This window comes from Podarcis liolepis, assembly GCF_965112155.1.
Source record: "Podarcis liolepis genome assembly, chromosome: W".
NCBI classification, from domain to species: Eukaryota; Metazoa; Chordata; class Lepidosauria; order Squamata; family Lacertidae; genus Podarcis; species Podarcis liolepis.
The window spans coordinates 12,058,538-12,084,266 of record NC_139568.1 but is presented as its reverse complement, the minus strand read 5'-3'; the positions used below and the strand labels follow the sequence as shown (position 1 = coordinate 12,084,266).

Below are 25,729 nucleotides of genomic sequence, written 5' to 3'. Positions count from 1 at the left end.
AGTTTCTGAACGTCTGACTAGACGAAGTGACTGGCTGAAGGGTGAATGTCGTTCCCGGTGTTTTTCCTGGAGAAGCTGCCAAGAAGCTGCGGAGTAAGGCGGAGGCTGGCAACAGCTGTCTGTCAGGAGCAGTGAGTAGCAGCCGGGTCCCTGGTTCAGGGGGGGAAACACAGGTTGGAAGATGGCCCATTCCCTATCTTTGCTGTTTGAGAGGCTGAACATGTTGGGAAACTGTACGTGCAGCTACTCACACGGAGGCAATTAAGGTTTGGCAGGCAGCCAGAAGGCAATCTGAAGGAGTAAGTTTGCCTGGTGATAACAGAGGCATGGAGACAGCTCCCTGACTGGTCAAGCTCTCTCAAGGGAGTAATAATTAATGGCCTACTAACTGGAATGTGTTAGTTCAGTGTTCAGTATTTCAGTGTTCAGTGTGTCAGTGAGTGTAGGAGTTGTGAGTCGTGTCAGAGAGAGCTAGCTAAAGATCTGTGTTCTGTTCCTGTAAATAGTCCGCTGTATATAATAAACACCTAACTACAAGTTCCTGGTTCTTGCTTCATCTATCCTGTCTGCAGCCAAGTCGCCAATTGCTTCCGTGGATTCTGCGTTTACTCTGCTAGGTCTGGCTAAGGTCCTGCAACTAGTCAGAAAGGTGCAAAACACCAATAGGTTTTACCAATAGGTTATGGACCACAGATTGGCGCAGACTGGTTGCAGCAAGTTCTGAAGCAGTGGATGCCTGGGTCAACAGTCTCCCAGATTCCTAGCGTAGAAGTTGGCAAAGACTGGCCGGAGGTGATCAGAGGTAGCTGTGTCATGTGTATGTGTCGACGCCAGAAGCTGACCCAGCAAGACCTGCGTCTCCTGGGTGTTTGGACGTTTGGAGCTGCTAAGGACAGACACCAGCTGGAGTGTTTGGAAGCTGGATGTTGCAGATTGCTCTCTGGAGTTGTAAGCTGTGGGCTGCTGGTTCCTGTGTGTTGTGGAACACTGCTCAGAAGCGATGGCTTTTCCATTTGCGATGCCATTTGAACGGCTCAACAACCACAACTATTTGCTACGGTCTCAGCGCATGCAGGCTACATTGCAGAGAGTTTCTCTGGGAGTCAGTGGACAAACCACTTTTGAAGCCTGATGCTGAAGATAGAGATAGAGACCAAAGAGCAAAAGTCACGTTAATCCTGGGACTGGATGATTTGCAGCTGCCACATGTGCGTAGGCTCAATTCTGCATGAGAAGTGTGGTTGGTGCTGAGAAATCTCCACATTTGGGAGACGGCTAATTCGAAGCTGTCTATCCGGAAGGCTCTGCACAAGTCTGAGCTAAAACCAGGAGTCACAATGCAGAACCATCTCCACGATTTGCAGCTGAGGTTTGTGGCACTTCAAGAGAGAGGCTGTAATTTTCCTGAGGAGGAAAAGGTCTGCATTATCCTAAGTTCTCTCCCTGACTGCTGGGACAATCTCGTTCTCACGCTGGAAGCTATGTGTGAAGAAGATCTGACTCTGGATTATGTCACTGGCAGGCTGCTGGAGGAATGGCAGAGGCGTGACGGCAAGGAGTTGTCGGCTTCAAGTGCTTTGTCAAGCAATCGGCTTGTGAGGAATGCAGGCAGCATTTCTGAAGAGAAACAGCCTAAACAACGTACCCGAGCTACGGCTGGCGAAGAGGCTGTGTTTGCTGTTCGGCGTTGTTACTGGTGCGGTTCTACTCGGCATCTGAGAAAACAGTGTCCGGAGGAGGCCGTATCTGAGGGTCCAAAGCAGCACAAGCAGCAGAAGAAGTTTGGAAAGAAGAAGCAGACGGCACAACTTGTGACGGCCGTGGTCGAGTGTTCTGATGAGCGGCGAAACACCTGGATCATCGATTCAGGGAGTTCCCGACATATTGTTGTTTCAGAGGCGTTTTTTGCCAAGAAGGTTGCTACACCACGGAGCCAGGTGGCGTTGGCTGACGGGAGGAAATCTGTCAGGGAACTGGAGCCAGAGAGGGGGGAGAGAATGGGAACTTATCAGGAGAAAGTTCCTTTAATTAGCAGCTGCTCGTCTTCGGACGAGGGAGATGACGAAGGGCTGTCAGGAGGTAATGAATCTGAGAGGGAGGATGCACTTCCGGGGCCAAGTACCTCTCGTCAGAGAGGAAGGAGGGGGGCCGGGCTCTGGAAATGGTTCTGCTGGCCGAAAACGAAAGGAAAAACAGTCAGGACAACTGACCCGCCATGAAAGTGTCGAACTTTTGAACTTGCTTTGTACATAGCTTCAAAGGCGTAATAAAACTTGTAAATATGGCTGGCTGCCCGGACTCTTATCTTCGCTAGCACTCACAACTCATTGCTGACAAAATCTGACATGGAGTCGGGTGGCTCTGTGTTTGTCTCCTGTCTACGCACGCACCTGGACAACGTTTTGTGTGTTCCTTCGCTGAGGAGCAATCTGATGTCCATTTCCGGTCTACTGAAAGCTGGGTTTGTAGTGCTGTTTCGGGACAGTTACTGTGAGATCCAGAAAGGCGGAGAGACATTGGGGAGGGCTCTGGCAGAAAATGAGTTGTTTGTGTTAAAAAACTGTGTTCAAGAGTCTGTACTAGCTAGCAATGACACACAACCTGTATGTAAAAATGAAGGTTTTCATAAAAAATGTTTGCATCTATGGCACAGGAGATTAGGTCATGCCCATTGGCAGAGTGTAACCAAAATGCCACAATTGAGTGATGGGTGTGTGTTACAGGGTTGTGACAAATTCCTTGATTGTAATGTGTGTAAAAAAGTTAAAAGCCACCGTGGGTCTTATCCCAGAAGTGAAAGGGTGAGCAAAAGATCATTTCAGCTTGTGCATGCTGACGTGGTGGGTCCTTTCGCACTCAGCAGGGGTAATTCACGTTATGTGCTAACGATCATTGACGATGCCACAAGGTTTTGTTGGGTCTACCCCATGAAGCACAAAGGTGAAGTGTTTACCAAGTTCAAAAGCTGGGTGAACTATGTTGAAAAGCAATTTTCTTTCAAGGTGGCCAAGGTGCAGTCTGATCGAGGAGGCAAGTTTATGTCTGGACCTTTTCAGTCCTGGTTACAGACAAAGGGCATAGGTCATAGAAAAACGAACCCCTATAGTCCAGAAGAAAACGGATTATGTGAGAGAAAGAATAGGAGTCTTCAGGAGATGATGCACTCAATGCTTGAGGATGCTGGTCTATCAAAAGCTTATTGGGCCAAAGCGTTTCTTTCTGCGTGTTATGTACAGAATCACATTTTTCATAGATCAGTTGGAACAATGCCCTATTTCAAATTGTTCAACAAAAAGCCCAAAGTTGATCATTTGCGTACTTTTGGTGTAAAAGTATGGGTTTATGTGCCTCGAGCGCAGAGGGAAAAGGGTGATCCCAAAGCGCAACAGCTTATTTTTGTAGGTTACCAAGATTTGGGCAAAGGTTACAGGTTGGCTGTTGGTAAAAATGGGCTGGTTGTTTCAAGAAATGCTACGTTCTGTGAGCATAGCGGCTGGGAGAAGCTGCATGCCAATTCTGAGGTTTGGTTTCAAATATCAACGGGGGAATCTTTGAGAGCTAAAAGAAAACCAGACACAGACAAAGAAGAGGATTCTTCTGTTGAGACTAATGAGAATGGCAGTCAGTTTTTGCCAAAGGAGGAATTCCACTCTCCTCAAGGGGGGCGAGAATCTGAGGGGGATGACAGTGAAAGCGAAGACAGTTTCAATCCCAGAAGGTCTCAGAGGGAGAATAAAGGAGTACCCCCAGATCGTTTTAAGCCTGGTACTGCTAATGTTTTTCATGTAGCTGCTGAACCTCAAAGCTACAAAGAGATGCTGGCGTTACCAGAGGACCAGGTTTTGCTCTGGAAAAGTGCTATGCAAGAGGAAATGGATTCTCTAGTTGAGTATGAAGTGTTTACACCCACACCACCACCGGAAGGACCTAAAATAGTGGGGTGCCAGGTGGGTTTACAAGCTCAAGCTGTTAGCCACTGGGGATTTTAAATACAAGGCACGTTTAGTGGCTCAGGGTTTCTCCCAAAGACCGGGGCTTGATTTTGACGAAGTGTTTGCTCCCACAGCTAGAAGTGAGAGTTTGCATCTGCTGCTGGCAATTGCAGGGAAACGCAAGTTAAAAGTAAACCACTTTGACATCCAGACAGCTTATTTACATGCTAGTTTGAGTGAGAAACTCTATTTAGCAGAATCCCCTGGTTTTGAGTCTGGGTCAGGCAACGTGTACAAACTTCACAAGTCACTGTATGGTTTACGACAATCTGCAAGAAATTGGAACAAGTGTTTAGATGTGGCTCTAGTTTCTTTAGGTTTCCAACACAGCGTTGCAGACAGTTGTCTGTATGTGCATGGTGATAAGGATAAACAAGAGTTTTGTCTGGTCTTGGTTGATGATTTGTTATTTTTCTCTAAGACAGATAAACAGATCAAAGCGTTTTCCACACAGTTATCCAAAAAGTTCAAAGTGAAAGACCTTGGTGTTGCGAAAAGTTATCTTGCTCTGGACGTGTGCTGGGCAGAAGATGGCAGCTTGTTGCTTAGCCAGGAAAAGAAAATCAAACAACAGCTAACAACTTACGGAATGCAGGATTGCAAAGGGGCAACTACTCCCATGGATTTAGGTTTTGTTAAGGCTTTGCAAGCTGATGAAAGCTCTGAGTTTGAGCAACCTGATTTGTATCAATCAGCTATTGGGAGTTTGCTGTATATATCACAGTGGAGCAGGCCTGATATTAGCTACGCAGTAGGGATTTTGAGCAGGCAAGTGTCTAAACCCACTGTGAGTGCCTGGAAAGCAGTAAAACATGTTGCGTGACGAGATCCCGCCTCCCACCAGTAGAAATAAAGACACAGGACACAGTAATTTAGGTTAATGGGTTAAAATTAGGCCACAACTTTATTGGTTACAGGTGATGAGCGGTATTGGCTTAGGCATTGGTCCTATCAACTATCCGGCTTCAGCCTGATTGCTTGAAGACCAGGAAGGGTTAACACCAGTAGGGACAGCCCTGCTGATGCACGTCAACTAGGGACTCCCCCAGGGTCACCGCTCGGTGGCGCGCCTTAGGCCCTGACCTCCATAGGCTTCCTTTACCGGACTACCCTTCAATATTTGGGGGAGGTGATGGCGCTCCTCCCCCCCCATACATCTACATAACAATACCCATACCAATGCCTAACCGCCACCCGAGCAAAGCTCGATGCCAATACCCTCAAACCTGCAACCAATCCCTAATCCCAGCCATCATATCCGTCAACCACACATCGTTTCCCGCATCGGAAAGATGTATGCCACCCTCTCGGTAGAGGGCCACTTTGCTGAACTGGATGTTGGGGTGGTCAATGACCCAACCCACCAGAGCTGCCACTCTACGCGCCACCGAATATTCCAAAAGCTTCCTGGCTTTGTTTATCGCAATAGGGCACCGACAGTCCCTCCATACATACCTCTCCGGCAGCGGTGACTCTGGCAATGAAGCAATCAGTTCATTGAAATAATTGTAAATGTTCCACATCAAGTCCACGCCTTTCCGATAGGCAAAGTCATTTTCTCCCAGCTGAATAACCAGAGTATGAGGGGACCCTCCAAAGTGGCTCTGGCTTTCACTGCAGGCATAAATTCCGTCCAGTGATTCCCTCTCTGTGAGATCCAAAATTTTAATTTTTATTATTATTATTATTTTAGTGGAAGATCCAACCTGCACCCTAGGTCACAGTTAACGGCACGGTTTCTAGCCCAGTGGACAATGATGGGCCTATAATCCAAATGTGCACCACAACGTCACCTGAAATCAAAAGAAGGTAAAAAAGCCAGGTCAGGTATACCGTGAACAATCACAAGGTCTTACGAATATATCCCTTAAATGCATCAGACTTCCACTGCCCCCAAGTCCTTCATCCTTCCAGCTGAGAGTCCCAAATGCACTGCTGTGGTGGCGGCCCCAATCCTAAAGGAGTTAGCCGTGAATTCAGCTGAGGGTAAACCACAGGAAGCAACCGCCCTTCGCATAACACGCGTGAACTGATGCCGTGCAAGGCGGGAGCCATCCAAATGTATGAGGAATGGACCTGAGACGGTTGGTCTCACGTACATGAAATGTTTAGTGACCTTTACTGGGCATGGCCCTTTGTGACTAGTTGCTTGGAGCCGAATAAGGACCCCCTTTCCCTGCTGATCAGTTTTGGAACATTGGACACGCAGGACTAAACTGGATCTGAACAAGGTCAGGTCTCTCAAACTTCCCCGGGCAGCGGAATCTGGATGGCCCTTACAAACCACTTCGCCAATGCGCACAGCTCCAAAGAAGGCAATGGAGTATGCAGCTGAAAATAACCGGGCCTTGTACTCGGACCAACAGATACTTTATTTTATTTTATTTTATTTTATTTTAGGAGGAGCCAAGATGGTGACAGACACAGCAGCCTAGTCAGACTCCTCTGCTTTTAGTTAATAATAAATAATAATAATAATAATAATAATAATAATAATAATAATAATAAATTTTATTTATATCCCGCCCTCCCCAGCTGAGCCAGGCTCAGGGCGGCTAACAACAATCAAATAAACAATCAAATAATCACACATTCTAAAAATATTTCATTATAAAAATTAGTTAAAATCAAATTGATGGCAACCGATTAAGCAAAATTCTGTGCAGGTTGCCAGAGGAGGGAGTCAGGCTGCGCCCTGACCAAAGGCCTGGCGGAACAACTCTGTCTTGCAGGCCCTGCGGAAAGATGTCAGGTCCCGCAGGGCCCTAGTCTCTTGTGACAGAGCATTCCACCAGGTTGGAGCCGCAGCCGAGAAGGCCCTGGCTCTAGTTGAGGCCAGCCTAACCTCTCTGCGGCCTGGGACCTTGAGGATGTTATTATTTGCAGACCGTAGGTTTCTCTGTGGGGCATACCAGGAGAGGCGGTCCCGTAGGTACGAGGGTCCTAGGCCGTATAGGGCTTTAAAGGTTAAAACCAGCACCTTAAACCTGATCCTGTACTCCACTGGGAGCCAGTGCAGCTGGTATAGTACCGGATGAATGTGATCTCGCAGCGAAGACCCCATAAGGAGTCTCGCCGCGGCATTCTGCACCCGCTGGAGTTTCTGGGTCAGTCTCAAGGGCAGCCCCACGTACAGCGAGTTACAATAATCCAGTCTGGAGGTGACCGTCGCATGGATCCCAGTGGCTAGGTCAGGGCGAGAGAGATAAGGGGCCAACTGCTTAGCTTGGCGGAGATGGAAAAATGCCGCCTTTGTTATAGCTGTAATCTGCGCCTCCATAGAGAGGGAGGTATCGAAGATTACACCGAAACTCTTAACGGACGGTGCTGGCACTAATTGCACCCCCGCAAGAGATGGGAGTTGCCCCCTTGATCCCATATCGTCCCGCCCCAGCCAGAGGACCTCTGTCTTCGAAGGATTTAACTTCAACCGGCTCCCACGTAACCATCCAGCCACAGCTTCCAGACATCTGGTCAGTGTGTCTGGGGCCGAGTCAGGATGGCCATCCATCAACAGATAGAGTTGGGTGTCATCAGCATACTGATGGCAACCCAGCCCAAAACTCCGGACAAGCTGGGCGAGGGGGCGCATAAAGATGTTAAAAAGCATTGGGGAGAGAATCGCACCCTGAGGCACTCCACACACCAAGGAGTGACGCGATGACGCTTGGGGAGGAAGGGAAAGGAGATTGCTAGCCACTTTGAGACTCCTTCGGGTAGTGATAAAGCAGGATATCAAATCCAAATTCCTCTTCCTGTTCTTCTTCTATAGAGTGATGATCGCGTAACCCCAGAGTTGTCCACGACTGGACCTAACGGTCAGGGGGTACCTTTACCTTTCAGGGGTGCCCCAATGCAAAAAGCCTGAGGATCCACGAGAATCCATGCTTCGAAACCACGTTTTTGGGCCATGGTGTTGCCAGGAAGCTGTGGATCCGTGATTTTTGTGGTGCAGGCTGTGCCCATGACCATGATGTGTCATTTGATGGAGAGTTAGGGGTGCCCCAATGCAAAAGCCCTGAGGATCCATGGTTTGGAACCATGTTTTTGGGCCACGGTGTCACCAGGAAGCCGTGGATCTGTGATTTTTGTGGTGTAGGCTGTGCCCATGGCCATGATGTGTGATCCGATGGTGACTTTGGGCTGATCTAGTGCAGGAATCATGAGGATCTGTGCTTTGCAGCCATGTTTTTGTGCCATTGCGGCCCCACCAAACAGTGGATGCATGATTTTTGTGATGCTGCCTATAAACTAAGACGTCTACAGTATCATGGTGGTTTTATTTCATTTGAATGAAAAAATCATGAATTCATGAGGATCCGTTTAAAATCATCTGGATCCAACTTTTACCCAGTACCAATTTTTTTGGAAGGGTAAGTGAACTCTAAGAGATTTGTTAAGATGTGAAGCAGCATTGAAGATAAATAAATACAACAGGAATGTCCGACTTGAAAAAAAATCACACATATTTTTAATTACGTGTATGTATTTGAATGCTCTATACTCCACTTTTCTTCACTAATAAAAATAATTCCCTTCTTTTTACCCCATATCAAAAACCTCACTCAACAAAAAATGATTTAACACTTCCCCGCTCAGCATGCTACTAACCTCCGAATCGTTTCTTAAACCCAGGAAACTGCACATCGCGCCCCGTCAGTAGCATCTTTCAGAGCTTCCACTCCCAAATGTTTCATTGGACAGATGTAGCATCACTCTTAACGGAGAGAAGGATTTGAGTTGTTGAAAGCAGCGAGAGGCCGTTCCATTGAGTGACTGTGGGCGGGCGAGAGCAAGTGAAAGAGTAGACAGGGGTGGGCGACAGCTCATCGACGCCGTTGGTCACTTAGGGTTTCAGCGTTCGGTAATGCTCTTTCTTGAGCACCAGAGAACGCTCGAAAGAGCGCGCTCACGTAAGTGCGCCGGAGTAATCGTGTGACTCCGACTCCTCTCCTTTTCTTACCCCTCCCGCCCCACGTCACATCTCCGGAACCCCGCTGTATCACGTGACGGCGCCAGGTTTTTTTAATGTTTACGTTCGAAGCGGGCGGCTTGTGGCACTGCTCGTCCCCCACTTCCCTGCTCAGCAGCCGTTGCCGCCACAGCCTTCGACGCTGCGGGGTGACAATTTCAATTTCATTAAGGGCAGTGACAACGACGAGCTGTTAGGAGGTGGCGAAGGGGAAGCCGCCTCTCGGCCTGAATTGCCGCCGCCGCCTCCTGCACGCGCCAGTGAGGTAGACGGAAGGAGGCCACAAGAAAGGAGGAAGCCGGACGACAGGCCGTCTGGGCCGTAGGCCTCTTTTCACCTCCTGCTTTTCCACAACTCCCTCCTGTCCTGCCGCCGCTGCCGCCATGGAAGAGCTGGTGGTGGAGGTGCGCGGCTCCAACCAGGCCTTTTACAAGGTAATGAAATGAGGTCGTTTTCCTGGCGCGAATCGAGGAGTGAACTGTTGACTCCTCCACTTCACTCTCTTTGTGCCCCGAGGGCCTAGAACGCCGCTGGGCCAGACTGGAAAACCGCCCCGCCCCTTTTCACACACACGTTTAAGCCTGAGGAGAACATTGGGGGGTAGGCAAAGAAGAGGTTCGCGAGGTGCAAGAGGGAACTGCGGCTGCCTCTGTCACACTCGTAATCTCCTGCCCCCCTTGGATCGACTTCTGAGAAGCCTGGCCCCCTAGAGCGGAGCGAACACCCCTTCTTGAGGTTTCCAGCAACTGGTATTCAGAAACATTACTACCTCAGACTGTGGAGTAATCGGTGGCAGGGGGTTGGAGTAGAGTTGCCACCTTTGGTCTGGCAAAATAAGGGACAGGTTAGGCAAAATATGGGACATGATGGGAGGGAGGAATTGGGGGACTAAAAATTGCTTTTAAGTAATTTCTGCACAAGGTAAAGTAATCGATTACAATGGGTTGTTTCCAGAGCGGGTCATACTCATAGAGGAGACCCAATGAAATTTACAGATCTACGTTAAGCAAGGCACATTAATTTCAATGACTCATACCCTCCCCACCTGCTGAATTTCTGCTTGTCAGAAGAATGGTAAATGTAGAAACCCGGTGCAACAAATTCTGTTTCTTTTCCTCACGGAGCTTTGTCTCCAACTTCCCTTTCCATGTAGCTAATGCCTTATACATTCACATGCATTCATCATAATTAAACAAGTTCATTTAACCACTAGGGTTACATGTGTGCTTCATTTTTGGACCTGTCCTTTATTTAAATTGATGCAAATATTGTATAAATAAAAACAACCACTGTTTAAGGCTTCACTCCTCTGCATACTTACTTGAAAGTAAATTCAACTGAAATAATTGGGACTTATTTCTATTTTCAAAGAGTCAAGCTGAAAGTGAATTTAGGACTGTTACGGTTTCTTGCAAGGGAGTTTGAGTCCTCATCTGCAGTACACATTTAAAGCTCTTTAAATGGTCATGGGTTTTTGGGGAGAGGGGTTTTCTTTGGTACCTAAAAATGGGTTTGCAATATCCACTGTCCCTCTTTGTACAGCAGCCTAGTATCCTTCATTTCCCTGGTCAGCAGGAAAAAAATCTGCCAGCTTTAGTGCTGGCCAGCCTCTCCTCTCCTCTCCCCCCACCCAAACCACTCCATTCACTCGACTGGATTTAGTGTAACAGGGAGGGGTAGGGAAAGGAAAGGAAAGGAAAGGGAGACAGAGAATGCAGACAGGCAGGAGGGAGGCAACTATGCTGGTAGAGATGGGAGGGAGGGAGAAGCTGAGTTCAGTGCTCACCTCAGCAGAAAAGGAGGGAGAAGAAGAAAGCAAGGCAGAAATAAGGGACACAGCATTTTTCCTTGAAATAAGGGACAATCCCTTATTATAAGGGACAGGTAGCAACCGGGGGGGGGGGGGAGGATGAGGAGTGAAAGCATATATAAACCCATTTCATCTGTATATAATTCTCATACATATATAGAGCCCTTTCACTGTTGATTTGTGGTTGTGTGTTATATGCATATATTCATGTGAATTTTTCAGTGTACGAGTACTTGTGTCTGAATTGAGCACCTGTTAACCAAATTGAGATGGGGAGGCTTAGGTTGATGAAAGTGTTTCTTCCTTTCTTTGGCAGTCACTTGTAGCAGAGTAAGATTCTCTTCCATGAGTAAGTGACTGTGGAGGCCAATTCTGGATGCACATGTCCTTCCACAGTGGGGACATAAGGTTTCCAGGTGGGAGTTTATCACAGTGAGGGTTTGCCAGACATGCCTTCCTCTTAGCTTGTTTCTCCTTTTCACCTCCTTTTCAATATGACCAGTCCAACAAAGTTGATGTTGAATAATCATTGCATCGATACCGGTGATCTTTGCTTCTTCTAGTACACTGGCGTAAGTTCGCCTGTCTTCCAAAGTGATGTGTAAAATTTTTTGGAGACACTGTTGATGGAATTGTTCGAGGAGTTGGAGATGGCAATTATAAGTGATCCATGTTTCACAAGCGTACAGTACAATAGCTTTGTATACAAGTATTTTGGTTCCCTTGCGAATGTCCCAGTCCTCAAACACTCTGCACTTCAATCGGGAGAAAGCTGCACTTGCAGAGTTCAGGCACCGCTGGATTTCAGCATGAATGTCGGCCCCTTTGGAAAGATAACTGCCCAGGTAGGAGAAGTGATCAACCTTTTCCAACGTTACACCATTAAGTTGGATTTGTGGCACTGCGGAGGGGTTGTTTTGTGCTTGTTGGTGCAGCACTTTGGTTTTTTGGATACTGAGTGATAGGCCAAGCGGTCCTCCCCTCAAGACCAGCTTCTGCTTAATCCAGCAGTCTTTTGCTCCTCTTTTACAGTAATAAAGCAGTTTTTGGAAATGGGGGTTGGATTGGAATTCCTCCACTACTTCTTTCTCCTCCAGGCGATCATCTCTCCCTCTCCCCACACTTTTCCACCACCCTCTTGTTTCAGAAGAGAAGAGCCAAAAGAAGAGAAGGGGTGTGTATGGGTTTGTTATTTAATCAGAATGAGCTTTGCTTTGCGGGGGGGGGGGGGGGAGGCTGGAAAGTTCCTTTCTTATGTAATGAGGCACTGGACGGTTGCTTTAGAGAGATTTGAGACATCGTCTCTTCCCCTAACCCTGTTATTTAGGAGGAACTGCTCATAGAACTATTTCTACTGCCCCTGCCTCTTCTCACAGCACCTCTCCAAATAATCTAAAGTTGCACATTTGTTTCACTTTCTCTCTCTAATTTCTTTCAGTAGTCTTAATGAATTTATATGCTTCTTAATTGTCAAAGCTGGCATCTAAGCAGCTGTCAGGCATAAAATCAATTACATACATACATACATACATACATACATACATATATATGGGTCATTCCACGCCAAGTCCCTTGGTGCCATGTGCTCTCACGACTCTGGTATCTACACATAAACATTTTTTGAAGAAAATCTATGAGATAACCTCAGATTATTTTTAAGATTTGGGCACAGGAGAATTTATTAAAATTTCGATTTCCGCACAATTTAAGCTAATGCAATTTCTGCGTCAGTTTAGAAAAAACCTCCTGTTTCACTTATTTTTCAACCAATTGGGCTTATATTGGTATCAAAATAAAGCTAATTGTGGTCTCTTTCAAAATAAGGTATAAAAATGGTATTAAGTGCCACAGAAAAGGGTCACTGACTGTGCATCATACTTTTGTTGTAGAATGGGCTAACCATGTGCTTGTTATGTTTTAAAAATGAGGAGAGTGTTTTTTGTGGTTAAAAAATAAATTGATTTTGAAGCAATTTTTTTACAAAAAAAGATTGTTATTTTGTACAGGTTTAAGGTCTCTTTGAGCCTGAAACACATTCGTGAGAATAGTTAAATTGTACTCTCTTATGTTACAATGTCATCTGATATACCGTATTTTTCGCTCCATAAGGCACACCTGACCATAAGACGCATAAGTTTTTAGAGGAGGAAAGGGGGAAGGTCCCGTTTTTGGGGGGATCAGCTCACAGTTGTTGAGCTTACTTTGCAAAGGGGGGAAAAAATCTGTTTTATGGGTTCTGCAGCTTCTTTAGGAAAGGAAAGGGAGCTGTTTCTACAGTTTCCAGACAGATCAGCCAGTCACATGCAGCTGGGGAAACAAACAGCCTCCATCTGCACAACATTCAACAATGGAGGCCTGGGCAAGGGGGCAGGGCCAGAAAGGGAGCCAGCGATCAACCACACATTCACTCCATAAAACGCACAGACATTTCCCCTTACTTTTTAGGAGGAAAAAAGTGCGTCAAATATGGTATTTTAAAAATTAAGTTTTATAAAAAACAAAATATGTCCTAGAGCTCTTTTTAATTTTATTGTGTAAAACACTTTTGCAATGATATGGTCAAAGCGCAAAAATCAATTTTTAAAGAAAATTATCCTGTGTCCAATTTTGGACCAATTTTTTTTAGCAAAATTAATTTGAGATTATCTCACAGGTATCTCTACACATAAAAAAATAGAAGAAAATCTGAGTTGTGAGAGCACGGTCAAGAATTAAAATCAGGTGATTTGGCGTGGAATCACACACACACACACACACACAGCATGTAATAAATATGTACAATAACACAATTTCAGGGTCATTCCATATCAAGTGATCCAACTTTTTTACCTCATGTCATAGAATCATAGAATCATAGAGTTGGAAGAGACCACAAGGGCCATCGAGTCCAACCCCCTGCCAAGCAGGAAACACCATCAGAGCACTCCTGACATATGGTTGTCAAGCCTCTGCTTAAAGACTTCCAAAGAAGGAGACTCCACCACACTCCTTGGCAGCAAATTCCACTGTCGAATGCAGAAGGGATCTTGGCCGGTTTCTAAACAGGGAAAGTGAGTTTCGCTCTGACAAACGCTTTCTGCCTCCCCTCTGCAAAGCTCCACATGTTTCCGCCCCACCCTGTCCTCAGCCAACCCCCCACTTAGAAGCCACTCTTGGGTTATTGACTTCTGTGTGCTTGTGTATCTCTGTCTCCCGTGTGGGGTTCCTCTCTGCGTAAAGTCTTCAAGCTGTGCCTGTGTGCGCCTGACAAATCGGCCCCATTGCCTTTCCCTAGTCAAAATTTATCTTTCTCCCCACCTCCAGTCTCCATTGTTGTGGGTCCTGGCTGAGAGGAAAAACAGAAGACGGGGGGCCATCGGTCAGGGATAGTCTACTTGAGATTCCTGCATTGCCCCAGGGGGTTGGCTTGATGACCCTCAGGGGTCCCTTCCAGCTCCACTCTTCTCTGGTGCAGGCTTGTGCAGAGTTTTAGGTACAAGTTGGGTGCAAGGGGTGCAGCCCATCTTATGCACCGCCGGCTTGGGAATCATAGAATCAGAGTTGGAAGAGACCACAAGGGCCATCGAGTCCAACCCCCTGCCAAGCAGGAAACACCATCAGAGCACTCCTGACATATGGTTGTCAAGCCTCTGCTTAAAGACCTCCAAAGTAGGAGACTCCACCACACTCCTTGGCAGCAAATTCCACTGTCGAACAGCTCTTACTGTCAGGAAGTTCTTCCTAATGTTTAGGTGGAATCTTCTTTCTTGTAGTTTGGATCCATTGCTCCGTGTCCGTTTCTCTGGAGCAGCAGAAAACAACCTTTCTCCCTCCTCTATGTGACATCCTTTTATATATTTGAACATGGCTATCATATCACCCCTTAACCTCCTCTTCTCCAGGCTAAACATGCCCAGCTCCCTTAGCCCTTAACAATAAGGCATCGTTTCCAGGCCTTTGACCATTTTGGTTGCCCTCCTCTGGACACGTTCCAGTTTGTCAGTGTCCTTCTTGAACTGTGGTGCCCAGAACTGGACACAGTACTCCAGGTGAGGTCTGACCAGAGCAGAATACAGTGGCACTATTACTTCCCTTGATCTAGATGCTATACTCCTATTGATGCAGCCCAGAATTGCATTGGCTTTTTTAGCTGCCGCGTCACACTGTTGGCTCATGTCAAGTTTGTGGTCAACCAAGACTCCTAGATCCTTTTCACATGTACTGCTCTCAAGCCAGGTGTCACCCATCTTGTATTTGTGCCTCTCATTTTTTTTGCCCCAGTGCAATACTTTACATTTCTCCCTGTTAAAATTCATCTTGTTTGTTTTTGCCCAGTTCTCTAATCTGTCAAGGTCGTTTTGAAGTGTGATCCTGTCCTCTGGGGTGTTAGCCACCCCTCCCAGTTTGGTGTCATCTGCAAATTTGATCAGGATGCCCTTGAGTCCATCATCCAAGTCATTGATAAAGATGTTGAATAAGACCGGGCCCAAGACAGAACCCTGTGGCACCCCACTAGTCACTCTTCTCCAGGATGAAGAGGAACCATTGATGAGCACCCTTTGGGTTCGGTCAGTCAGCCAGTTACAAATCCGCTGAGTGGTAGCATAGTCAAGACCGTATTTTACCAGCTTCTTTACATGAATATCATGGGGCGCCTTGCTGAAATCAAGGTAGGCTACATCCACTGCGTTCCCTTCATCTACCAGGCTTGTAATTCTGTCAAAAAACGAGATCAGGTTAGTCTGACATGACTTATTTTTCAGAAATCCATGCTGACTATTGGTGATCACAGCATTCCTTTCTAGGTGCTCATAGACTGTTTGCTTAATGATCTGCTCCAGAATCTTCCCTGGTATTGATGTCAGACTGACTGGGCGGTAATTATTTGGGTCCTCTCTTTTCCCCTTTTTGAAAATAGGGACAACATTTGCCCTCCTCCAGTCTGCCGGGACTTCGCCTGTTCTCCAGGAATTCTCAAAGATGACTGCCAGTGGTTCTGAGATCACATCTGCCAGTTCTTTTAATACTCTTGGATGCAGTTCATCTGGCCCTGGAGACTTGAATACATCTAAACTAGCCAAGTATTCTTGTACTATCTCCTTAGTTATTCTGGGCTGTGTTTCCTTTGCTGAATCATTTGCTCCAAATTCTTCAGGTCGGGCATTGTTTTCTTTATCGGAGAAGACTGAGGCAAAGAAGGCATTGAGGAGTTCAGCCCTTTCTGTGTCCCCTGTTTGCATTTCCCCATCTTCTCCTCTGAGTGACCCCACTGTTTCTTTGTTCTTCCTTTTGCTACGAACATACCCATAAAAGCCGTTTTTGTTGCTTTTAACCTCTCTAGCAAGCCTGAGTTCATTCTGTGCTTTAGCTTTTCTGACTTTGTGTCTACACGTGCTGGCTATTTGTTTGAATTCCTCTTTGGTGGTTTCCCCCCTTTTCCATTTTTTGTACACATCCTTTTTTAATCTTAACTCAGTTAAAAGTTCTTTAGATAGCCACCCTGGCTTCTTTAGGCACCTTCCATGTTTCCGTCTCATTGGTATTGCCTGACGTTGTGCTTTTACTATCTCCCTCTTAACAAACTCCCAGCCATCATGAACTCCCTTTCCTTTTAGTATTACTGTCCCTGGGATCTCACCCAGCACTTCCCTAAGTTTTATGAAGTTGGCTTTCTTAAAGTCAAGAAATTGAGTCCTAGTATGCTTGGCTGCTCCTTTCCGCTGTATAGTAAACTTCAGAAGAGCATGATCACTCGCGCCTAATGATCCTTCCACTTCTACCCCACTAACCAGGTCATCAACATTGGTTAGGACCAGATCTAAAATGGCTGTTCCTCTTGTTGCTTCCCCCACTTTCTGGAGAATGAAGTTGTCTGCAAGGCCAGTGAGGAATCTGTTTGACCTTATGCTCTTGGCTGAGTTTGACATCCAACAAATATCCGAGTAATTGAAGTCCCCCATTACTACTATCTCCCTTCCTTTTGCATGCTTGGCCATCTGTTCCAGGAAGGCATCATCTATGTCCTCTGTTTGGCTTGGGGATCTATAGTAAACTCCCACAATGAGGTCTTTGTTATTCTTCTCTCCCTTAATTTTGACCCAAATGCTCTCACTTTGGCTTTGAGGTTCTAAATCTTGGATCTCTTCACAGGTATACACATCCCTGACATATAACGCCACTCCTCCTCCTTTCTTGTCTGGTCTGTTTCTCTGAAATAGATTGTATCCCTCCATTATTACATTCCATCCGTGGGACTTATCCCACCAGGTTTCAGTGATGCCTATTATGTCATATTTAGTTTGCTGTACCAAGTGCTCAAGCTCATCTTGTTTATTTCCCATGCTTTGCGCATTAGTGTACAGACATTGAAGTCCATTAATCATTCCCCCGTGTCTCTTATTTAAGGATTTTTTCCTCCCACCACTAGGTCTGCGTGCTGTTTGCTCCATTTGGTCTATGACATTTGGATGATCATCTGCATCAATTGATAAACTCCTACCTTCAGGAGCACTGTCTCCCTCCCCCACATTAGTCAGTTTAAAGCCCTCCTGATGAGGTTTCTGAGATTTTTGGCAAAAACATTCCTCCCAACCGTTGTGAGGTGCAGCCCATCGCTTGCCAGAAGTCCATCTTCAAGAAACTGCAGTCCGTGATCTAAGAATCCAAACTGTTCCTGTTTACACCATTTGCGAAGCCAGCTGTTCACTTCCACTATTTTTCCCTCTCTCCCTGGGCCACGTCGTTCAACTGGGAGGACAGATGAGATGACAATTTGTGCATTTAGTTGCTTCAATTTCCTGCCGAGAGCCTCATAGTCTCTTTTGATCTTCTGGAGGCTATTGCTTGCAGTGTCATTGGTTCCCACATGAACCAAGAGGAAGGGGTATTTGTCAGTGGGTTTTATGATTCCTTGCAGTCGTTCAGTTACATCTTGGATCTTAGCCCCGGGGAGACAGCACACTTCCCGAGACATCTTGTCAGGCCCACAGATCACTACTTCTGTTCCCCTCAGTAGGGAATCCCCTATCACCACTACACGCCTCCTCTTAGGTTTGGTCGGGGTTCTTCTGTGAGCTGTCCGTTCCAAGGTCGCCTGCACATTCCCTGAGGACTGACTTTGCTGCTCGTCATCCAATTTTCTTAATATTTTGTACACTTGTTGAATGATCAAAACTAAGTTTAAATCTAAATTTTTAATTTTTTATCTCATCCCATTTGAGTTGTGAGGGTTTGAAATTTCAAAAAATTGACAATTTTGGCTCAGCCCAAAATTGAAATATTTCAAAACTAAAATGCCTGAAGTAACTGATATTATAGTTTGAAGTCTTGTTTATTCTGCAATATTTTACTCCAGGAAGAGCCACTTATCCTAAACAGAACCAAGGCAGACATGTATGTACAAAATATTTATAAAAACTGTGATCTCATTGGGATCCCAAAATTTTGCAGGTAGCTCTTAGAAATGTTAAAAAATCAATACATTTTGGGGGAAAATTTAATCATATGATATTTAAATCACTTTTTTAAATTTTAAGTTATGTGACTTAACTTTAAAATTTAAAGTAAGCCCACCATGTGACATATCATATTAAAGTCCATGAAGTTCTGAAGAGATTGGTGTTTTTCTTTTTGACATATCTCAATTCTGGGCTGAGCTTTTAAGGTTTTGTGTAGACTGGCAAGGTCAAAATTGTCAATTTTTTGAAATTCACTCACAAATGGGATGAGATAAAAAAATAAAATTTTAAATTTAAACTTCGTTTTGATCATTCAACAAGTGTTCAGAATATTAAGAAATTTGACATGAGGTAAAAAAATTGGACCACTTGATATGGAATGACCCAAGTAGTAGCTGCATTAACACACATCTATATTTTCGAAGCGCCCAAAGTCCATTCTCTACACTCTTCCATTGCTCATATCTCAAATCTTGCATGTGACTTCATATAAGAATAGCACAATCGTTAACCCACCAATGGCCTCCATTCATCTATGAAGATATTATTTTGTCCTCTTACTTTATCAGTCAGTTTTATAAGCCATTCTTCCTTATTTGGAGTCTCTCTATCTTTTTTTTAAATAAATATTTATTAAGAATTTTCCATTTTAAAAAGCCAAAAAGAAAAAACAAAAAGAAAAATTAAAAACATATACAGTTTACAATCCTTATTTTCTATAACATATTTCCCTGACTTCCCCGCACCTCCCCTTCTTATATTCCAATTCAAATTGTAAATTCAACAAGTTCTTATCCTCAATTTTTAACCTTTTTATACTTAATTCATTTAAAAAAACAAATTTTACCTTATAAGCCTCAAAATTTATACCTCAGTACTCATTCTTAAATCCTTTTTTCTAAAGTCGACCCAAATTCCCTTCCACGAATTCCCCACTTTTCATACTGATAACAAAACAGAATAAAAAGAAAAAGACAAATTATAATTATACACCCTTTGGATCCCCAAACCCCACCCCATCCCCTTTCCCGGTTTCAATCCCCAACAAATGTTCATCAGTCTTAATCTGCTATCAGCCTGGAGATCTCACGTCCGAGGCCCTTAATTGTCTCTCAGTTCCTCTCTGCCGGTTTTTTTGAGTCCTTAATATTAAACACCAGATCTCGGATATGCTCTAACCCGATGGGGACAATGTTTCCTCCAGCCAGACCACTATACTTAAAAGTGGAGCCCAAATCTTGTTTCTTGCTCCTTTCAAGTCCAAGTGCCCCCAAAGCTCCAGCTTTCACCTTAATCAAATTTGTAATCCTTAGGTCTTCAGATCTCCACATATAGAGATCTCTCCATTCTTCAGTCTCCAATTTGGACCAGATTTTCATCATCCAATTCTTGTTTTCCTTTGTAACCATCATGTCAGGACTCTGGCTCTCCTTTGTCATCTGCATCACCACATCTCCTCCTTCCCTTTCCTCAAAAACAACATGTGTCTCTTTCTCCACACTCTCAAAGTTCTCAACTTTCTCCTCTTGTCCAGCTGCATGAACTTCCCGGATCAAATCCTTATCAAATTCAATGCACTTGTTTACTGTTAAGTCCAGGGTTGCAACGTTAGTAGCCAAAACATCAATTTGGCCTTGTAAGTTTCCCAAGAGAAAGAAAATTTCTGTCCAATTTAGCTTGAGTTTTCCCTCCTTCGGCCATTCTTGTAATGTCCCAAAACCCCCTCTAGAGGGATTTTGGTTACTTAGTATTCCTTCCAGTTCAAATCCAAAAATCAAGTTAGTTTGTATCGGTTCTTCCTCATTTTCAACAAAGTATAACCAAATTGTAACAAATATAACCAGCAGAGACAATAGAAAACAAAGTTCGTTTTTTCCGTCTTGACAGCTAATTTGACAGCTGTCAAGCTCTTCGATATCTCTCCAACAGGCTTTCTCGCGGATCACTCCCGGGTCTGGGGGGGGGGGTGACACTTCAGCTCCAAAAATTAGCTCTTATCCTCCAGTAAAAATTACTTAAACTGCCAAATCGTGAAATTAATATCTTTTGCCCAATAAGAAGGAAAAAATCCTCTCGACCTTAGTTAGTTAGTCCTTGCTTTAGATTATTTATAGGACGGGGGGACGGACTTCCTGTTTACGCCTTCCCCGATCGTACCTAATTAAAAAAATAAAATTCCTTTAGAAATCCAGTTTCCGTACTACTCACGGGTTGCTGCTTTAAAATCCAATTGTTCACAAGAAGAAGTCAGCGCTCTCCGACCATGGCATGCGGCTTCACTCCGTAGGAGAAGCAGTCGACTCAAAGCATTCCGCTCACCCCGTCTCCCGTTCCGAAGGCTCCTTCACGGGTCGGGAGGGGGGCGCAAATGGTGCCCGCCTAGTCACCAGGTTCACAGGCTTCACCGCCTGTGATTTTTAAGGATCCCCGCGTCACCGCAGCGGCAAGACCCAAATCCTGCGGAGCCAATTCCCTCCGGAGCTCGGAGGGAATCCGCCATTAGCCGATGGCGCTAACCCGGAAGTCTCTGGAGTCTCTTTATCTTTCCATTTCTGTGCATATAAAATTCTAGCTGCAGTTGTTGCATACATAAAAGGTTGGTCAGGGTTTTTTTTGGAATCTCTGTCTCTATTATCCCCAATAATAAAGGCTTTGGGTTTTTTTGGGAAAGGTCATTTTATACATCTTTTTCAATTCATAGTATATCATTTCCCAGAAACCCATAGCCTTGCTACAAGACCACCACATATGATGAAATGACCCCTCAGGACCCCCCCCCCCAATTCCAACCCTATTTTGAGAAAAAGTTATGTGGCATTGTTTCTTGTAATGCAGCAATTAACATATTCGAATCAGCCTTCAGAATTAACCCTGCACCTGGCCCCGACTCTCAAAAGACTTATTCGTACACAATGATCCAAAAACACTTTGTGAATCTTTGTCTTATCATACCAAAAAAAATAAGCATGCCAACCAGACAGTCTTCCTTACCCTTTCAAATCCAACAATATAATATTTTTAAATAACAACAATCCTTCAGATCAGACAAACTGCTCCATAATATAATTTAAGATCTTGCAGTGAGAATCTACCTCTTTCCTTAAGATCCATTAATATTTTAAATTTAATCCTTGGTTTCCTCCTCTGCAAGATAAATCTAGATAACTTTTTGCCATTGTCTGAAGCAGCTGACATTACTAATTATTGGCATGGTTTGAAATAAAAAAACATCTTAGGTAATCTTTATGGCTGAAATCCTTCCCAACAGCGAAAGTTTCATCCTTCCCCATCTCAGTAAATCATGTTTCACTCCATTCCAGACATTAACATTATTATTCTGATATAACATTTCATTATTTGTTAGCCATGCACCCAAATATTTCACCTTTTTCTCCACCTTGATACCCATCTTCTCTTGCAACGTCTTTCTCCTGTTGATTCATATTTTTTACCATCATCTTTGTCTTACCCTTATTTACCGTATTTTTCGCCCTATAGGATGCACCTAGTTTTTTGGGGGGGAAATAAAGAAGAAAAAAATTATCCCCCCCCCCCAGCTGCGGCTTCAGCGCGCCCTGCGCTCTGGGCAGCAGGCTGCTATCCGCAGCCTAGGGAGCTCTGCGGGAACTCCCGCGGGCTCCCCAGGCTTGCTGATAGCTTCCTGAAGCCTGGAGAGTGAGAAGGGGTTGGTGCTCACCGACCCCTCTCGCTCTCCAAGCTTCAGCGAAAGCCTGCATTCGCCCCATAGGACGCACACACATTTCCCCTTCATTTTTGGAGGGGGAAAAGTGCGTCCTATAGGGCGAAAAATACGGTATATAAAAACCTGCTAGGTCTCCAAACTGTTAAATCTCACTAAATACTGTTCTCATATTTTTAAAAGGGTTATCTTCAAATAAAACGTAGGTTGTCCGCAAAGGTCCTTAGTTGATATTTCTGATGCCCTATTTGAAGACCTCCATTTTCTTTGTTTTCTCTTACAATGGGCATCCTTGCCTTGTTCCTTTTTGATATAGTAAACTTTTCTGATAAATTACCATTTCCTATAAAGCTGGCAAATTGCTTTGTATAGATTGCCCTAACCCCTCTCATATAACTTTCCCCAAAGCCCATGTATAAAGTCTTTTTGCCATTATTTCAGCAAATACATTATAATCTCAATTAAGCAAAGAAATGGGCCTATAGTTCTTAACTTGTGTTAAGTCTTGATCTTGTTTAGGAATCAACACAATATTTGCATTCTTCCAGGAATCTGGGATCCTACCCTTAATTAGGATATTGTTCATCAATACACACAAAGACTAGCTGGTCTTTGAACATTTTATAATAGACAGCAGTTAAACAATCTGGCCCAGGTGCTTTATTAATCTTAGCTTGACTTATTGCATTCTCTATTTCTGTTAAAATTGGGGCATTTAATATATCCACTTGTTGTTTTGACATTTTTGGCAGGTTTCTGCTTCTCAGATATTGCTCTATCTTTTCTTTGTCTTCTCCCTCTTGTATATATGTTAGAATAAAATCTTTAAAAAATCCATTCTCACTGCCTTTTCATAATATGTTACTTTACCATACGTGTTTATTTTGTTTATAACATTTTCCTTCTTTTCCTTTTTTGACTTCCAAGGCAGTAATCTTCCTGGTTTGTTTGCAAATTCAAAATGTTTCTGCTTAAGGTATTTTAATTTCTGTTCCATTTCTTGAATAACCATCATTAAAAGTTGGGTTTGGAGCATTTTAATAGTGTTCATCGTTCTTAAATCTCCCGGTTTATTGATCAATATTTTTTCATGTAAAGTAATACTCTTCAATATCTTTTGCTTCTTTGTTTCTTGTAAGTTTCTGTTGAAAAGCATTCTGTTGTATGAATGTTTCTCATTACCGATTTCTTCAACCCAAACCACATTCATATCTGTCTCTTTATTCATATTTAATAAAAAAATGCCTCAGTTTCATTGCCAAGCTCCAAACAAAGCAGCTTACTTACAGATCATACTATCCAGATCACCAGCAAAGCTACAAGTTTAACAGAATCACATGGAGCTCTTATCTCAAATGGTTTCCATAACCCTCTTTATCCAAAGCTACCCCTCACATGTTGGAGCATCCTAGTCTCAAGGACCTCTCAACACTAAAAAAAGCCACCAGGATTCCATCCACATTTTTCTTAGCTTATCATGACTGATATTTTAAAAGGAGAAGAATATGGCCAGAATATTAGATAAAACTGTGGAAAAACTCTGCAGACAAACATCTGCTCCCTCGGCCAGTAAAGCGAGATGAGTGCCACAACCCCAGAGGCATCCGCAACTGGACTTAACGGTCAGGGGGTCCCTTTACCTTTACCTTTATACTAGACAGTCAATTCAGAGTAAAAGTGCAAATGAACTCTTTGCATAGTTGCCAAGTCATATTCTAAAGCAGATGAATGTTTGAGTTGTGAGCAGAAGTTAAAAGTATTTTCTAAGCAGCCTTTTAGCATTTCCCATTTTTGTGGGAGATTGTAATGGGTTTAGGGGTTGCTCGTGCGTAAGTTGCTGCCACTCCTGGCTAGGTTACCTGGTTGAACCCTTTCTGACTGAACAGCCTCTAGCATCGTGACTGTCTCAGTCGCTGGCAGAATCCGTCAGTGGGCGTTTCTTGAACTTCTTCCAGCACAAAAATTCTTTGACGCCTAGTCTCCCTGCGCGGAAGCCTTCTGCGCAGGGAGGGTGTGGGCAGCGGAGGACCCGTACTCACTCCGCTGGTCTCCGGTGAGGAGTCTTGGAGCCTCCTCTCGAATTCCCCCATCTGCCCCCCTTCTCCACTGGTGTTACACTGATTTCCTTCCCCAGCAAATGGCCTGCCCCTCTCCCTACTGGGACCCTCTCCGGCATCCCTCTGGAGCCTTCCCTCCGCCTCTAGCTCCGATGGCAGTTCCCTGACATCCATCTCCCCCCCAGGACCCCCTCCACCCCCGGTCCGACCTTCTGATCCAACCTCATCCCTTTCCTCGGCCGGCGATGCGGGGAATCCCCTGAAGGAGCTGTCACCATCCTCTGAGGATTCAAAACCCGCTTCCCACCCGCTCCGAACTCTTGCCGTGGGGTGGGCCTCCCAGTCTGATTCTTCTCCCTCTGACACCTCCCCTCCCTCCTCTTTAGAGGCAGGAAAACCCACAAAGTCCTCTTTGTCGTCTGTGGTTCCAAATTCTTCCTCCCAGAATCTCGCTAGTGGTTTTGGTTTATCTGGGAACAGGCTGTGGAATTCTTCCACTAGATACCCGTCATTGATCGCCTCAGCGGGGACCCACGTGTTTTCTGACCCGGGTTCTCCTTCCCAAGCTACCAAGTACTCCACCTGCCGCCCTCGCCACCTTGAATCGAGTATTTCTGTGGCTTCGTTGTGGTGTTCCCTCTCCTCTACCCGCGGGTGGGTGGTGACTCCTCCCTCCCGCCCCGGAAATTCCCGCCCCTCCATGTACGGTGAGAGTAAGGACCTATGGAACACCGGATGTATCTTCATGCTGTCAGGCAACTTGAGCTTGAATGCCACAGGGTTCACTTGCTGTGTTACCTCAAAAGGTCCCAGCCGCCTTGGTTGCAACTTCTTGCACCCTCCCTTTAGGGGTAACCCTTGGGTTGACAACCACACTCGGTCTCCCACCCGTACGGCCTCCCCCTCCCGACGGTGCTTGTCTGCCTGCCTCTTGTAAACTTCCTTGGCCCGCTCCAAGTTCATCTTAAGTTGCTGGTGCAAGGCCTCCATTTCTTCCACAAACTGCTCTGCCGCAGGTACACTTCATCCTTCCTCCCCCCCTCCCCGGGAAGGCCCTGGGGTGACACCCATAATTGGCCATGAACGGGCTCATTCCCGTGGACACATGTTCAGCGTTATTGTACGCAAATTCAGCCAGCGCTAGTTTCTCTACCCAATCGTTCTGTCTCTCGCTGACGTAGCAGCGTAGGTATTGCTGGAGTATACTGTTCGCTCTTTCTGCTTGCCCGTTGGTTTCCGGGTGGCGCGCCGTCGAGAAGCCCACCTCGATCTGCAGCAAGCTCATGAGCTTCCCCCAGAACCGGGAAGTAAATTGTTTCCCGCGATCTGAGATGACCCTCGAGGGAGCCCCATGCAGCCTGAAGATGTGATCCACAAACAACCTGGCTGTCTCCTCTGCCGTCACCGCATGTGAGCAAGCTATGAAATGGCACATCTTCGTCAGGAGATCGACTACTACCATGACTGCTGTCTTCCCCCTTGACTTGGGCAAATCTGTCATAAAATCAATGGACACCACCTCCCAGGGTCTTCCCGGCGTGGGTAAGGGTTCCAGTAACCCTGCGGGGGCAGCCCTCCCCCTTTGCCCTTTGGCAGCGGTCGCACCCTCGTACATATTCCCGTACATCTTCCCTCACCCTTGGCCACCAGAACTGCCTGGTGACGAGCAGCATGGTTTTGTGCTGTCCAAAGTGCCCAGCTGTTGGGTTGCCATGGAGTTGTTTGAGTACTTTCCCCCTCAAGGTCTCCCCCGGTACATACA

General features: G+C 45.3%; 1 protein-coding gene across 3 annotated transcripts in view; it reads left to right on the top strand.

The window, feature by feature from the left end:
* The first annotated feature begins 9,020 nt into the window (after positions 1-9,020).
* Positions 9,021-25,729, top strand: part of LOC310697669 (fragile X messenger ribonucleoprotein 1-like) — a 212,274-nt gene continuing 195,565 nt past the window's right edge. For 2 of the 3 annotated variants that reach the window (XM_083484347.1, XM_083484349.1), the window contains exon 1: positions 9,021-9,398. In XM_083484347.1, the coding sequence (XP_083340473.1) occupies positions 9,348-9,398 (51 nt within the window). In that variant the 5' untranslated portion in view covers positions 9,021-9,347. The remainder of the gene's footprint in view (positions 9,399-25,729) is intronic. The other variant, XM_083484348.1, reaches the window with a different exon arrangement.